This window comes from Herpailurus yagouaroundi, unplaced genomic scaffold (genome assembly GCF_014898765.1).
Source record: "Herpailurus yagouaroundi ecotype Mexico unplaced genomic scaffold, PumYag 191, whole genome shotgun sequence".
In the NCBI taxonomy this organism is placed as follows: Eukaryota; Metazoa; Chordata; class Mammalia; order Carnivora; family Felidae; genus Herpailurus; species Herpailurus yagouaroundi.
The window spans coordinates 14,051,851-14,068,279 of record NW_024412422.1 but is presented as its reverse complement, the minus strand read 5'-3'; the positions used below and the strand labels follow the sequence as shown (position 1 = coordinate 14,068,279).

The following is a 16,429-nucleotide window of genomic DNA, read 5'->3' as shown; positions in this document are numbered from 1 at the left end:
TGCTGACGGCTCAGAGCCTGGAGCCTGTTTCAGTTTCTGTGTCTCCCTCTCTCTCTCTGACCCTCCCCCGTTCATGCTCTGTCTCTCTCTGTCTCAAAAATAAATAAACGTTAAAAGAAAAAATTAAAAAAAAAAGAAAGGTGATGTGTTGGAAACTCAACATCCACAACAGGACGAAGAATCAGTAATGGGCAATATAGTCATTCTGCAGGCAAATGATTAAAATGACACACCTGTCTGTGTTAACATGGGGTATCTGAAACATGATGAGTAGAAGCAGCAGCATTAGAAGGATGTGTACATTAAGTGGACATTATTAAAAAAAATACAAACAACCACATATATAGAATTTTGTCTTTCCATTGAAAACACGTATGGTAAGATGTTAACATTTGTTAAAACCAAGTACAGGTGCTCATAGTGGTCTTTGTCATTTTTTTTTTTAATAAAAAAATTTTTTTAATGTTTATTTTTGAGAGACAGAGACGGAGCAGGAGTGGGGGGAAGGGCAGAGAGCGAGGGAGACACAGAATCTGAAGCAGACTCCAGGCTCTGAGCTGTCTGCACAGAGCCTGACGCTGGGCTCAAACTCACAGACTGTGAGATCCTGACCTGAGCCGAAGTTGGATGCTTAAGCAACTGAGCCACCCAAGTGCCCCATGTAATTTTCTAAAAATGTTTGGAATGTTTCTTAATTTAAAAATTGAGGACCAAAGCAAGGGAGTGACTGGGAGTTGAAATGAAAATAGAGGCAAGTCGTAAGAAATTTGTGAAAGGGAGCAGAAGGAGGAAGACGGCTCTCTTCTCTAGGTTTCTCTTCTTCGCCAAAGTGTGATGCGAGGTTATCACCTGACCATCAGGGTTGGGTAAGAGGTTTGAGGAGAGTGGAGAAGCTGAAAGGTAGTCCTGTTGGAGAATTGGAGCTCGTTGATTACAGAAAGGTATGTTGCCAGCCGGTGTCAGGTGTCTGTTGAGATGGTGATAGTGATTCTGTAATGATAGCCCAGTCTGCACGGATGGGTGGCTTTTTTCCAGCAAAGCCCAAGTGTAGGACTGTAGATGCTCAGAAGTGAGGCCACTGTGGTCCTCCAGGGTTAGGTCTCTGCTGCCAGTTGGGTGTGGTGGGAGGTGAGCGGGGAAGGGGGCAAGGCAGTGAGTAACTATTATCGGGGGTGTGCGTCCCAGAGTAGGTAGAGAGGAACTGGAGGGGTGATACATAGAAAATGGTGAGGCCAAGGATCACAGGCCTTGGGGACACAGTGCCTTGGTGATACTTGAGTGTGTGAGCCAGAAGAATCTTTGAGTTGTGATTTCTTAAGTGGGGGGTGTTCGCTGTTGATGACAAAGTCCATTGAGTGTGTGCTGAGGGGGGTGAGTGAGCAGGAGCAGAGTCCAGTCACTAGGAGAGGTCCTGGACCACTCCTCTGCATGGACACTGACGTTGCCCAGAGCGGGGTCAGAAGCAGGTGTGGAGAAGATGAGACCAGTTCTGGAGTCTAGCGAAGGGCCAGGTAATGCATGATGTGTGAGCTTCAGCTGGGCAGGGTTTTCATAAGATGGGGCAGGTACTAGCCTAGAACTGCACTACTCAGTACATTACTGCCAGTCCCCACGTGTGGCTATGAAATTTAAATTAATTAAAATTACCTCACAGTTCGTGAGTTCGAGCCCCGCGTCGGGCTCTCTGCTCTTAGCTCGGAGCGTGGAGCCTGCTTCGGATTCTGTGTCTCCCCCTCTCTCTGCCCCTCCCCTGCTTGTACTCTGTCTCTCTCAAAAATAAATATTAAAAAAAGTTTTAAAATTCATTAAAATTAAGTAGCATTTAAAAATTGGTTCTTCACCTCACTAGCCACAATTCAAGTGTTCGATAGCAGTATGTGACTAGTGGCTACTGCATTGGACTGTGAGATGGAGGATGTTTCTGTGCTGGTCTGGCAGGAACAAGAAGGGTAGTCTGGCTGGCGTGGCCGTGGCCTGAGCTACGGGGTGTGTACGAAGCATAGGAAGTGTGGTGGGAGGTCGGTTGGGGGTGTTCAGAGCTGCGTAGAGAGGGGAGTACCTGAATCTTGACTGAAATGCAGAAATACTCCAAAGTAACAGAAAACCTAAAATAACAGTTCAGTTGGATCTGAAAACGATGAAACAGAGTTCACGTATCTAACGTAAGGTTGCTTTATGCGGTCTTTAAATTCCTGTACAAATGCGTAGATGACGTTTCAAAGCAGGTTGTTTTCTGTATGTGTTCAGTCTGAACTGAAGCACGAGCCTGTAATGCCTCAGATCATTTCTCATTGTCTTAGCACGCTGGCCACCTCCGACGTCAGCAGACGCAAGTGGCTGATACCAGGCGCGGAGTATTCCATCTTTACTGGCCAGCCTTTGGACACCCAGGATAATAGAGTGAATAACCAGCTGGTGGAAACCTGTGTTCCCGGGTAAGGTAGCTTTCTCAAGGGTCATATTTAGGAACTGTTACGGTTTCATAGAGATTTTAATTGCTTTTAAATGTTCAGGAAGATATAAAGAGCCTTCTCTTTGTGGCTTCAGTGCCTTAATTTTGAGGACCTGATTTTTAGTTTACTTTGAAAAACAAATGCTTTTAGGATTCTTGACCATCAAAGGCTGTGCAGAACATCCCCCACTCTGTGCTCCCGACACAGTGGTGCGCTGTGCATGGGCTCTCGGTTTCGGTAAGGTGTCGATCCTCTCAGGCTCTGAATAGCTCGAACAACTGTATTACTCCAGAGCACCATATAAATACAATATTCCTGCCTGTGCGAGGCTGGGAAAATGATTGGGAAGCACTGGACTATTACATGCAGGTTCGATCGTAATGTATTTATATTGTAAAGCATACATTTTCATTGTGGAGCGTAATTGTCAGCTCTCGTGTTATTCCCCTGACAACGCCACGAACTCTGTCTTAGCTCAGGCTGCTGTATCCAATCACCGCAGACTCGGCAGCTTAAAACAAGAAACACTTACTCTTGCGGTTCTGGAAGCTGAGAGTTTGACGTTGGGGTGCTGCCAGCGTAGTTGGGTTCTTGGTGAGGCTCCTCTTCCTAGTTATATGGTCTTTCTTTGGTGACTGTGTCCAGACAGAGAGATGTTGTATCGCTTCTTTTTATAAGGGCACGAATTCCATCAGGGGGGTCCCACTCTCATGATTTCGTCTAAAGCTGATCACCTCCCCAAGGCCTCACCTCCTCCCACCATCCACTGAGGATTGGGGCTTCAGCATACGAATTTTAGGGGGAGGGGACACAAATATTCAGTCCATAGCATTGCATGTCTTGTAATTATTATTTAAGGTACCATTCTCCTCCGGAAAAGGATTCTTCATTTGGAAGTTCACCAAGAAGCGTATTGATAAAGAAACAGAGAGAGATTTCAGATACACCAATCATGAAAGCTTTAAAAGAACTTGATGAAGGAAAAATATTGAAAAGTTGGGGCACACAGACAGAGAAAGAGGACACCTCAAATAGTAAGCATTTTTTCCTTGTTTGATATAGATAGGTAATAGATTATAGATACCTTCCCCTTCGCCCCCCAGTTACACCACCTTCTTTAAATCCCCTGGTTCATAACTTATCACAATCATGGCATAATAGGCACCTTTTATACAAAGCAGACTACGTGTTACGTTCTGATTAGTAAAGATTTATGCGGCATTCTTAAAGATATTTGAGGAATTTCTACATCGGTTTGTCTCACGTCAGAACGTTAAGACAGACCATTGGTATTCATAAAGTGAGATGTAACGTTTTCTTCTCTCCCTTTCTTGGTTAATGAGCATCTCTCAGCAGGACGAGAAGTATGGGAGGCCTGTTTTTCTCGCAAGTGCAGGTCAACGGTACTTGCGTCTCCTCCTACTTACTCCAGTGCTCACTTGGTCGGGCCTGCTGATCACACGGTTAACATCTTCAGCATTGCATCTCCAAAGCACTATCTCCTAGTAAATAAATTAGTGACCTGGTTTCTAAAAATAATCTCTCTTGAAAAATCACCTTGAATGGCACTTGTAAACGGAGCCAGAATGAATTCGTTATAAACTCCCACATTTTTCTTCATCCAGCATTTTTTTTTATCCTTATAACGTGCATTTGCAAATAATCATTCTAACCTAAATGATGACAATTGCTTGCTTGGTGTAATCATCTGTTAAAGGGAGGTAACTGAAGCTAGGTTTGTTTTGTTTGTTTATTTTTTGACCTTTGTCTGTTACAGAATTAGTGAATCCTCGGCAAACCGAAACGTCTGTCAGTGCAAGTCGGTCCCCAGAGAAATGTGCCCAACAAAGACAGAAGAGGTTTAACTCTGCTTCGCAGAGATCCTCGTCTTTACCACCTTCGACTCGTAAATCAAGTACTCCAAGTAAGAATTAGATGTATATATCTCCTGGACTCCAGAGTGGCATCCAAGCCGTGCACACATGCCTGATGTTTTCTGTTTGCCTTCTGCTCTCCCTGGCACCTAGTAGAGTACTTTGAACGCAGGATCCCAAAATAGAATCTTGTTCAATAACAACATTGCCTGATTGCACAGATACTACAACTCGAGCTGAAGAAATCACAGTATATTAAAATATTTTGTGTGTCCAGCAAATTTTTTTTGCAACTAATGCCACTTCACAGTTTTTCAGATCGTTGACAGTTGTCTAATGAAACATTAGTTCAAACAAATTAAGCTAGCTTAAAAAAGATGCTTCTTTGCATCTATTTGCCTCAGGTTTCTTTAGCCAGTTATGGATGTGGTTTTAAAGGTTAAACATTGGATTTCTGTTTTCTCAATTTTCCATTTTGAGAACAGCTGAAGATATCTGTATATACCTGTGTAATAGGAATGTTCACTGGTGTACTGGTGTTTCCATCTTATTTCCAGTCGACTTCTAAAATCCTGAAAAACCAGTTTTGAGTCAGGGTGCTGAAACTACAGTCTGATGTACTAAAGTGTTGGCAGTGGTTCCCTCTAGATGATATAGGATTGTGAGTTATTTTTATTGTGTATGCTTTTATTTATCTTTTGGAAGGTTTTACAATGAAATTGTATTCCATTTAAAGTTAGAAAACGTCCCGAAAAAGAAAGCTTGTTTTGCCGATATATGTATTATATAGAAGAAAAAGAATATTTCCTCTTCATTTTCTTCTGCAGCAAAAAGAGAGATTATGTTAACACCAGTGACTGTGGCTTATAGTCCAAAGCGATCCCCTAAAGAAAATTTGTCCCCGGGATTCAGTCATCTACTTAGCAAAAATGAAAGCAGTCCAGCTCGGTAAGTTCTCTAAAATAGTAGATTAAAATATATATATTCTCGATTTTTTTTTTTTTTTTACAAGTGTCAGCTTATGCCTATAGCTATCACTCATTTTTCATTCATCAGTGGGAACTCTGTGGTTTTAAATCACTTAAATGAATGTAATACTAAAAAAAGTACTATAAAACATGAAAACAGTTTTTAACCATATAAACTAGCTACTAGTAAGTTTAAATACCGCCTCAGAATCCCTTCCAGCTTTTGGATATAGAATGATAATTCTTTGTTTTCCTGAAAAGGTTTATGATAGAGGGAAATTTTTGAGCCATTTGTACAAGAAGGTGGGCTGTCCTGGTAAGTTTCCCTGGGCGCCTGAAAAATTGTCCTCTGAAGTGTACTCGGCAGTGTGTGCGGCCGGGGGAAGCCTGACTCCTCAGATGTAAGAGCTGGTGACCTAGCTCTCTATCAGGCTCTTGGAGAAATTACTTAAGCACATTGAACCTCAGTTTCCTTTTCTGTAAAACGAGGATAATAATACCTGCTCTGTTTATTTTGTAAGGTTGTTATAAAGATCAAAGGAGATAACATATGGATAAATGCTTTACGTGTCTAATATATAATTTTGTGTTAGAAATACAAATTTCAGTTTTAGAAAATCGTATGACCAGCTTTCTTTTTAAAAAATATGTGAGTTAACTGGATGCCAGTTCGTGTTTCTAGTGGAGATAGGGAAAATCAGTTAACATTTTTTTCTCACAAGTAACTTGCTTCATTCAATAGATTTGATATACTTTTGGATGATTTAGATACTGTTCCTGTGTCTGCGTTACAACGTACCAATCCAAGAAAACAACTCCAGTTTCTTCCTCTAGATGACTCGGAAGGTATCTTTTCCTAAAAAATTATTAGTTATGGTTTTAGTCCTTCATTTTGTGAATTTCTGGTATCTTTTCAAGGTTCTAAATGTTCTAATGTCCTGCACTTAAATAATTTTTCCGCGCAAGGGCCTTTATTTTTTTTTTTTTTCAACATTTATTTATTTTTGGGACAGAGAGAGACAGAGCATGAACGGGAGAGGGGCAGAGAGAGAGGGAGACACAGAATCCGAAACAGGCTCCAGGCTCTGAGCTGTCAGCCCAGAGCCCGATGCGGGGCTCGAACTCACGGACCGCGAGATCGTGACCTGGCTGAAGTCGGACGCTTAACCGACTGCGCCACCCAGGTGCCCCAAGGGCCTTTAAAAATAAGCATGCGTGATGTTCATATTGTGTGTCAATGTTGTGATCCTCATTTAAAAGTTGGGAAACTGAGGTACAGGGATTGTTAATGCTTCCTTACCAGGGCCATACTGTTCAGTTTTTCTGAATATTTATATTCTGTAATTTCTATGCAGCTTAGGTATTCGGTGATTTTTTTTCCCTTTTTTCTCATTTATCTTCTAAGTTTGGAATAAAGTTCTAAGATAATGCATGTGGATCACTGGGGCAGGCCCATGAGACTCGCTCTTCACCGTTGGTGTGGCTGTGTATCCACTAAATGTGTAGTTAGTATTTAACTTTTTTTTTGTTTGTTTTTTGTTTTGGCTTTAAGTTTAAAGTTCGTTTAACTTTACAGAAAGTTTACCTGCCTTGACTTAGGGAAGTTGTGCAGGGTGCCAAATCGAGGGTAAGACTTTTAGAATTCTTTGGAGAAAAAGCACTGAGTAAATATGATTGGTTATTGTGTCTCTTTTCATGTTTTTTGGTTTGTGGCAGCCATTTTCAGAAAGTGAAGTTGGATGACATATATAGTTATGTAAAGGATCTATTAAGAAAATTGATAAGAAATAAATTTTTCTCTCTGACAGAAAAAAAATATTCAGAAACAGCCACCGACATCCATGTTAATCATAGCTCTTCTCCCGAACTGTTGCCAAACGGAGTGAAGAAAGTGTCTGTGAGATCAGCCTGGGAGAAGAATAAATCAGTTAGCTATGAACAGTGTAAGCCCACGTCAGTAGCACCACATGGTAATGATTTTGAGTATACAGCAAAAATTAGGACCCTAGCTGAAACGGAACGGTTTTTTGATGAACTTACAAAAGAAAAAGACCAGGTAAAAACAAACAAAACTTAAAAACAAAATCCTTCTCTGAACTCAAATGCTTATGTCTGAGGGATGGTCAGAAGGGAGTTACTTGAGTCAGACCATCCCAGGAAGTTACTGTGGATGCACACCAGCGCTGTGCTAGGAGTGCATTGGAGCTAAGCTGTCCTTGCGGATTAGGGCGGAGGGACTTATGTGAAGGCGAGACAGACAAGAAAATACTAGGCTGAAGTCTATCTTGTCCATTCTGTTATAAACTCCCCAGCCATGAATTAGATAGAATTCTTCTGTTTTTACTTAATTTGTTTTTGTGTGTGTTAACAGATCGAGGCAGCGCTAAGTCGAATGCCTTCTACTGGAGGACGAATCACTTTGCAGACAAGATTAAATCAGGTGAAATATCTTACTTAGCTTGAATCTGCTTTAGAAGCGTGATGCCGGTTAGCGCTCCATTTATCCAAGATGGTGTTTTAGGCATCCTGAAGCAACTGGGAGGAAAAACTTTTAGCCTTTTAGAAAAGTGGTGATTATAGTGCATTTTAGAACTGCAGGCTAGCTTTCGGGAATGAAAAGTGATTTTACCTTTGTACTTCTTGAAAAAGATGTTCATGCCTTCATGCCACTCTGCAGTTTGTCTTTTAAAAGATGGTACATTAAGTTAATACTCTCACATTGAATGTCCCTTTTGGAGTTTGTTTCTTCCTCCCCAATCTAATTTATTTCTGAACCCCTTTCCATTTAGTAAACATGTAAAAAACAGTTGCACTTTGCAGCTGGATGAGCGGTAGAGGTTAAAGAGAGATGTGATTCCACCATCGGGCAGGAGGGTGCAGGCGAAGCGACTCGTGTGCGTTTCTTTTCATTGCTTTTCAGAGAGAATTAAAATGCACGAAACCATGGGACATTTAAAATCGGCTCTTTTTGTAATGTTTTAACCATAACGATAGGGATAGGTCTCTTACATAACTGCGTGTTTTGGCTTTTCAGTGCTTTAACTTTAGAAGAAGTTCATTTTCAGGTTGATCTGTGATACCAGAAGGAACAAAACGCTAAGAAAACAACAGAGGTCTTTTTCTAGGACCTATTTCCCTAACTTCTCTTTAAGACTTTAAGTCTTTTTTATTATTTTTGTTGTTCTGAAAGTCTTTACTCAATAATTGATAAGACTCAACACAGGAAACCCTTCCTCCTTTTTGGGAAGGAAGAAGGAAAACTTATAGGTACTCTGATGCTAAATTTATCTAAAACATTTGTTTAACATATTTTTATGTAATGAATATAAGCTCTTAAAATAACTTAAAAGGCAGTAGTTTCTGTTCATACATGTCAAAGCTGTTTCTGTCTAGTAAGGAGACCAGTGACAGCAAAAAGGGGCTGAGCATGCTTATATAGGATTCATAAGTGGAAAAGGTAAAATTGGGCAGAAAAAAGATGAAAAATATTCAGCCTGACCAATGAGTAAAAAACAGTACACATTTAAACAAAAGCATTATTTTTATTTTAAAAAAAATTAAAAAAAAAAATTTTTTTTTTTCCAACGTTTTTATTTATTTTTTTGGGACAGAGAGAGACATAGCATGAACGGGGGAGGGGCAGAGAGAGAGGGAGACACAGAACCGGAAACAGGCTCCAGGCTCTGAGCCATCAGCCCAGAGCCTGACGCGGGGCTCAAACTCACGGACCGCGAGATCGTGACCTGGCTGAAGTCGGACGCTTAACCGACTGCGCCACCCAGGCGCCCCAAGCATTATTTTTAAAAAATGTTTTATTTACTTTTGAGAGAGATGGCGGGGGGTGGGGGGGAGGAGGGGCCGAAGGGGGTGGGACAGAGGATCTTACATGGGCTCCGCATTGACATCAGCGAGCCTGAAGCAGCACTCAAACCCACAAACCATTAGATTATGACCTGAGCCGAGGTTGGACATTCAATCGACTGAGCCACCCAAGTGCCCCCAAAGCATTATTTTTTTAAAAAAACGATTACATTGACAGGTATTTAAAGAAAAATGGGGGAAAAAATAAAGCCCAGTACCCAGGATGGAGAAAATCATATTCTCATACACGGCAGGTGGAAGTAGAAATTATCACAAACTTTCTGGAGTACAATTTTACCTAGGTCCAAAGCTTTAGAATTTTGGATTTCTTTGGACATAGCATTTTTATTTCTGGGAATACTTCCAGGTGTTTGTAAAGAAGGCAATACTTCCAGGTGTTTGTAAAGAAATATTTTTTTAAGAGTATTTATTGCTGGAGCGCCTGGGTGGCTCAGTCGGTGAAGTGTCCGACTTTGGATCAGGTCATGATCTTGCAGTTTGTGAGTTCAACCCATGCATTGGGCTGTCTGCTGTCAGTAACACAGAACCTGTTTCAGATCCTCTGACTCCTTCTCTTTCTCTGCTTCCCCCCCCAAAAAACCCCTCCAAATATTTAAAAAAAAAAGAATATTTATTGCAGCATTATTTATGATATCCAAAATTAGAAGCAACCTAAATTTCTACTAAAAGATTCTTGGTTAAATCTAATGGAATATTGTACATTGATTTAAAAGGATATCATAGAAAGATATTTCATAACAAGTTCAATTGAAAAATGTGTTTTTTTTTTTTAAACTGAGTTGAATCTTCAGCAGCTTTTTTTTTTTTTTTTAAGTTTATTTATTTTTGAGACAGAGACAGAGCATGAACGGGGGAGGGGCAGAGAGAGAGGGAGACACAGAATCGGAAGCAGGCTCCAGGCTCTGAGCCATCAGCCCAGAGCCCGACGTGGGGCTCGAACTCACGGACTGCAAGATCGTGACCTGAGCTGAAGTCGGATGCTTAACCGACTGAGCCACCCAGGCGCCCCGAGAAATGTTTTTAAGTAGAGAATTTGTTTTTATTTTTCTTCTTAAAAATGATGTGCATATCTGCAGGAAAAAAAAAAGGAAAGAGGAAAAATGGTTATTTTTACTCATCTGTCTTCTAAATACTTTATCATGAATGTGTGATCTTTTAATAATTAAAGTTGTTAAAGAGGAATTTTTAAGTTTTATTACAGATACCATTGGAGTTAATACTGAATAAAGTATCTAAAATGATAAATATATATTCCAGGCACTATTTACTTAACACTGGTACTGCTTATTTAAAAATAGCAGTTGTGAGGCACCTGGGTGGCTCAGTTGGTTGAGCGTCCAACTTTTGATTTTGGCTCAGGTCATGATTCCAGGGTTGTAGGATCGAGCCTCATGTCAGGCTCTGCGCTAGGCATGGAGCCTGCCTCTCTCCTTCTGCTCTTCTCCCCCACTTGTGGTCATTCTCTCTCTCTCTCTCTCAAGAAAGAAAGAGAGAGAGAAGAGAAAAGAAAGAAGTTGTTACTCTGCTTCGTTGTGAGAGCTCTTGCTTCTTGGGAAGCAAACTCCTCCATCATTTCCTTCCTTTTTAAGTTAGAAATTCTTGTCAGAAAACAGTTGTTCGATATATGTATACGTGAGATAAGGCACCAGTTCAGCGTGTCCATTTCTTCTGGTGAAATGTATGAAGAACCTCCTCGGTTCCTCTTGTTCTGTTCGCAGTTCTGGAGTCAGGGAATTGCCTCTTTCCAGTGAGCCGCACTGCCCTTGCTGGGGTTTCCACGTACTCAAAGCGGCACATGTACTGAGGATATGTTAAGGTGCAGCAGTTGTTCTGAGTGGTTGAAACGTTGATTCATGTTGTTAGTTTAAAGAAATCAGATGATGTGCATAAAAAATATAATAATTCTGTAAGTTTAATGTTTATACTAGTTCTTTTGTGAAAAGAAAGGTCAATTTGGTGGTAATTATAGAACCAGCGAACTTGATGTAGAATTCTAATTAAACGTTTCCTGTTATTTTCCCTTAGGAAGCCTTGGAAGATCGTTTGGAAAGAATTAATCGAGAACTGGGTTCAGTTCGAATGACATTAAAGAAGTTTCATGTTTTGCGCACCTCTGCAAATCTCTGAGATTTGTAGCCATTAAATTTTGAGACATTTTTGTTTGCACTAATGTATAATTATGCACTCAGAAAAGGCGAACTATTTTGTACTGTTTATAAGCCTTCAAATAGTAGTTTTACAATCATGCTATTCTTTACACTTGCTATTTTATACTTCAAATGGCCACATATTTTCAAGATATTTTTGTTATGCTCAGGAATCTCTTGTATATTTTACTATTTAAAAAGTCTTATTTTTAAATAGTAGAAGTCTCCAGTTTATATCAATAGTAAGGAAATGTAAACAGTGGAGGCAGCTTGTTTCTAAACAAATAGTGTTATCCTTTTACAATGAACTTTGCACACTAATTTTATATACTTGTTCTACATTGTGAATATGATTCTTTTTTTTTTTTTAATAAATGCTTAAGAACAGCTTCCATAATGATAGACATGCTGAATGCAAAAAGCAAAAGAAAAATGCAGCATTCCCTGGATTTTAGTTGTGTTGAGATTAAAAAAAAAAAAAAATTGCTAATGCAATTCCTATTAGGAACATGTCTTAGAGTGAATGTTAGAATAGTAATAGTGGAAATACTGGAAATGATGGAATATCGGAAAGCTTTGAAAACTATGAACAACTCCTTTTGTTTCCCTTGAACTTTATTATTTGTAAGGAAAGAAAAATGAGAGCTCTAATACTCTAATTCTTTAGTCATATATGTAGTGCTTTTCAGAAAACGTTAAACAATTGGAGAGCTGTAGCTTTCTGCCCATCATTCTGAATCTGTGACCCACTTGTGACAATAAATCGATGGATAAAACTTTGATGAAATACAGGCAGCCGCCCCACTGGATCGTCAGAGCGGCCGTGCTTCTCAGTGCACATGGCTTCAGTTGTCAGAGCCCTCACACAGACATTTTTAACCCGTCTCCCCCCCCGCCGCCCGCCCCCCGCCCCGCCCGACTCCGGCCACAAACTACTCCCATAGTAGGTGCTGTAAGGGCGCCAGGTTTAGATCAGGGCAGCCCACCCTGCTAATTCATGGATGGGGAACGTGTGTAGCTGGAGCCTTGGACCTTTCTTCTGGCCTTGCCGGAGGACTCCAGCTCACCGCCTTGGCAGTCCCTCTTGGCTCTTGGCGGTGGCACGTGGGCAGGAGGCTGTGCTCTGATCGGCACTAGTGAGTCTGTGTTCTGACTGCTGGTCTGGTTTGGTGGCCAGTCAGAATCCAGTGCCCACATATTGTGTATGTGTTGATAAATAGATTCATTCTAAACTTTCCAAATTGATTCCCATTAACAATGCTCAGGTTTTAAAGTTTGGTGTTCTTTTGAGTCTTTTCTTCTTATGTAACCTCTTAACAAAGCTTATAGATATTATAGTTATGAGCCAAGCCAACCATTACTCCACCAGGATCTACGTATGCCTTTGAGCTGGGTTCTCAAACTGTCTTTGAGCACCCTTCACCAAAGCTTACCTGGCTGAGCTCCAGGCCTGATGCCCCAGCCGAGCACCCTTCTCAGCTTGGAGGGCGTCTCCGCAGGGAGCGAGGGGGTCTCCGTAGGGAGGGGCCGGCTGACCGATGCCCCTCTTACTCCTATCCGTGAATCGAACCTTAGATCCCAGCTCCTGCCACCAGTTGAACACCTCGAACTAGTCACAATTATTCATCAACGGAATAAGTGCCTTTATTTGTGGTATTTTTTTTCTAGCCTTTTTTTTTTTTTTAAGTCTCCTAGTTGTAGTAAAGAAAAAGTTAATTTTAATCAAGCTCCAGTACAGCTGTGTCAAAATCCAGTTAAGGGATTGATTACTGATGGTATTCCCTTTGTGTTCTATACGTGATATTATAAACTAACTTGAAAATTAGGATATTCATTGTTCCCTACTTTTATCATAAGTAAAGTCTACTACCTTCTTAAGAATAGGAAATTGCCATTTCAGAAGAGATTATGGTTTTATCTTGTGAAGGAGTTATCTTAGTCTCTGTTGGCTTATTCCAAGAAAGATATGAAATACCTTCAAAATCTCTTCTGTGCTCACTCTCAGAACCTGTACGCTTTTATTCTTGAAATGTATAATAGATTGGAAGTATCAGTCACTTATTCAAAAATTTAAAAAAATCTTTTTCTTCTTCATAGCTGTGAAGAGAACCAAGGAAAATCCTTTCAGCCATCTTTCCCTTTTTTTTACCCACAGGAACACTCAAAAACAATTGAACCCCAAAGATGGCAATCTTAGAAAGCAGCTGTTGTTCCTGGGAGGTGAGCCACTTTGTTCCTGCAGGGGCTAAGCTGCAGTGTAGTAAGAACCCGAGTGGGAGTGCCTTTTTAAACGCATACAGAGTTCTCTCTTTCACTTGGGTCTGCCCCCTACCTTTCCTTTCCAGAGCCCCGAGGCACATTAGGTATTCAGCTGACTCAACAGAGGTAGCTAACGTGGCTGTGGCCGTGCTGGGAGGGCACCGTGCTGGGACGGAAGGGACAGGAGAGCCAGGTAGACCTGGGTCACCACCAGGCTCAGGCCTGCCTGCCCAGCGGCAGCAGAAGATAAGATGAAGTGATAAGAAACTTCCTAACAATTTAAAGAAGATTATGTAAAGTACCTGGTGCTTAGTTTTCAGTAAAAGTACATTTCAGATTCATTCCTAGTTTAAAAGGTCTTTCAATTTGAAGTAGTGATTTAGCACTTTTTAAATAGAAAAGTAGTTTGTGTCCCCAGCAATTGACTTAAAAATTACCTTGGGTTGGTTGATATTTGTTAGGTGGTCTAAGGTGTTCTCTCCACCTTTTTGCAAAAAAAAAAAAAAATTTTTTGGTTTTTTTTTTTTTTAAAATGTTTTTTTTTTTTTTTTTTAAGTGACAAAGCTGGTAACCTATTGAGTGTAAGTTCAGAAGCATCTTAAATAGGTGATTTGGGGGTTATCTGATATAGGCGATTTTTCTTAAAAAAAAAAAGTGTTGGCAATGTAACCAAAATAATTGCTCCTTGGAATGTTCTGTAATTAGACATGTAAATTAGGTGATGGCCTGTGAAGCAGGACCACATGAAGTGCCTGCCACTAGAAGATCCACATGAAGGTTACGATTTTAGAGTTCGATAAACAACCGAAACATGTTCCCCTTTTTAACTCTAAAAACCCAGGTGCTTTGCCGAATGCTATTTAAATTTGAATCCTGCACTTAACATCTGTAGTAAAATTAGACATTTTTGTCATTTTAATTTTTATCTCAAAAGCGGTTTTCACTAAATTTTAAAGTGCCACTTGTGCTGCGAGTCTTTAAGAAGCTTTAAAAACTAAGTGTGTACCTAGAGCCCTTTAAGAATCATACAGGTAAATCCTACTTACCAGCCATGAGTGAGCGTGTGTGGTCTATGGTCATGAGGTTTACAGGTCTGATTCAACCAGTTATATTGCACAAACTTTGCAGGAAATTATTGTTGCCAAGAGTTCTGTGGCAGTTTGATAATAAACTACACCAGTATTCTTAGGACCTGTGTTATGAAGCTTTCTCCTTCTTATGTGTGTTTTATTTCAATAGATGCCTCTCAAATAGGGGGAATCAAGCCATAAATTTGCATTTGCTGGACATGATACACCATGTCATTGCTGTGACTACAACCTTCAAAGATATTTATCCACAATTGCACTGTAACAGTGACCAATATAATGTGAAAAACTTGCTTCCTCCAGTGCTGCTGATGGTTGGGCAAAGACAAGTGCTTCTTGCCGCTGTTTTTAAAGCTAGGCAAGTACTGGAGTGGTGGAACTGTAAGCTCCAGGAGAGCCGGCGGCCATCCTGTCTTCATTCTTGCATATAGGCACTCAATAAATATTTGTGGATATGAACTGTCTTGCGATGTTAGTGTATTTATTTCTGCCGGGTAACCATGGGGTCTGCTTTTTGATGGTAGTAAGGCCTCTGAGTTTATGGGTTTGGGTGTAATCATGGCAAGGTTACAATGGTATGCAGGTGCTCAGTTCTGAGTGGCTGATGGGCAAAGGGCCTCACTGGAGATCTGCGTGTGCTCCTAAAATCTTCCTCAGTGGGTCTCAAAGGCACATCGTGGTGGAGGGAAGGTGAGAGTTTGGTGTTCGATGGGTCACCTTCTCTTGTCTCAGAGGGATTGTCATAAGGTCACAAAATGGGTATTTTAAGGAGAGTTCTGTAATGATGGCTTTCCTGGCCTAGTCCCCAATTCTGACAGTGACCAAGGGGATGAGCAGCCTTTGGTGGTTTTGCTCTCTCTTTGTCTCAACAGAGTCTTGGACTGCTTTAATTTTAGCACTTGCCCTTTCAGAGGAAAGCACTCCTTTCAACTGCAGAAGGTGATATACTTGGTGATAGGGAAGCTGGGTTTTAGGTGTGCCCATTTAATTCTATGACTTCAGATCTTGGCAAGCAAGTCCATTCTTGCTCAGTCTAAATACACACTTCACGATTTCTTTTAAATTGCACCCACTACCCTCTTGGTCTCTTTGTTTACGACTGGAGAGTCCAACCCGGAGGGAACATCAAGATGAAGCTATTTCTGACCCTCTTCCAGTTTCTTTTGAGGTCGGTGGGCTGGAGCTGCGGGCGTACCCTCTGGCTGTTACTACTCCCACCTTTTCTGACGACCAAGGGGCGTTTTCATCTTTTTAGCCCAGAGCGAAAGTATTCGGTGTCGTGTCGTGGAAAAGAACTGGCTGCCTGTGCGCTGCAAACCGGGTCTCTAAACCGATAGGAGTATCCAGCATCTAGGTTTGGGCCTCAGTTACATTCCAAGTGCTTCACGACGTCGCACGCGCTTTGTTCCCCTAGACTTGTCCTCTTACTTCTCAAGAGCTTGATTGTTAAAAAAAAAAAAAAAAAAAAAAAAGCTACTTAAGGGTGCCGATTGCCGCAAGCCCGCTCGTGCCCTTCCGCAAATGCACTTGGCTCCTCTAGCACAGTTACAAGTCTGACGGGCAAGGCCGACGGGGTTGCAGGAGCCACGAGGCCCCCCTCCCCCGACCCCTACGCCCCGGAGAGGGGAGGGGGGCGAGCCCAGGCCGCGGCGGGGAGACCGCGAGTCGGCCCCGAAGTTTGCCGGGTTTCTTCCGGCGGAGCCCAGCCCTCGGGGCGGGCGGGGGCGGCCCCTCGCCGGGACTCGCCGCCGCTCCCCG

The 16,429-nt window shown here is 41.4% G+C and overlaps 1 protein-coding gene across 6 annotated transcripts in view; it reads left to right on the top strand.

Moving 5' to 3' along the window:
- The window catches only part of MPHOSPH9 (M-phase phosphoprotein 9), a 57,681-nt gene extending 45,570 nt beyond the window's left edge, over positions 1-12,111 (top strand). For 4 of the 6 annotated variants that reach the window (XM_040444009.1, XM_040444012.1, XM_040444011.1 and 1 more), the window contains 8 exons: positions 2,301-2,435; positions 3,312-3,487; positions 4,231-4,377; positions 5,155-5,275; positions 6,038-6,141; positions 7,104-7,351; positions 7,667-7,735; positions 11,203-12,111. In XM_040444009.1, the coding sequence (XP_040299943.1) occupies positions 2,301-2,435; positions 3,312-3,487; positions 4,231-4,377; positions 5,155-5,275; positions 6,038-6,141; positions 7,104-7,351; positions 7,667-7,735; positions 11,203-11,304 (1,102 nt within the window). In that variant the 3' untranslated portion in view covers positions 11,305-12,111. Of the gene's footprint in view, positions 1-2,300; positions 2,436-3,311; positions 3,488-4,230; positions 4,378-5,154; positions 5,276-6,037; positions 6,142-7,103; positions 7,352-7,666; positions 7,736-11,202 lie in introns of those variants that run through there. The other 2 variants (XM_040444013.1, XM_040444015.1) reach the window with 2 other exon arrangements.
- The last annotated feature ends 4,318 nt before the right edge of the window (positions 12,112-16,429 follow it).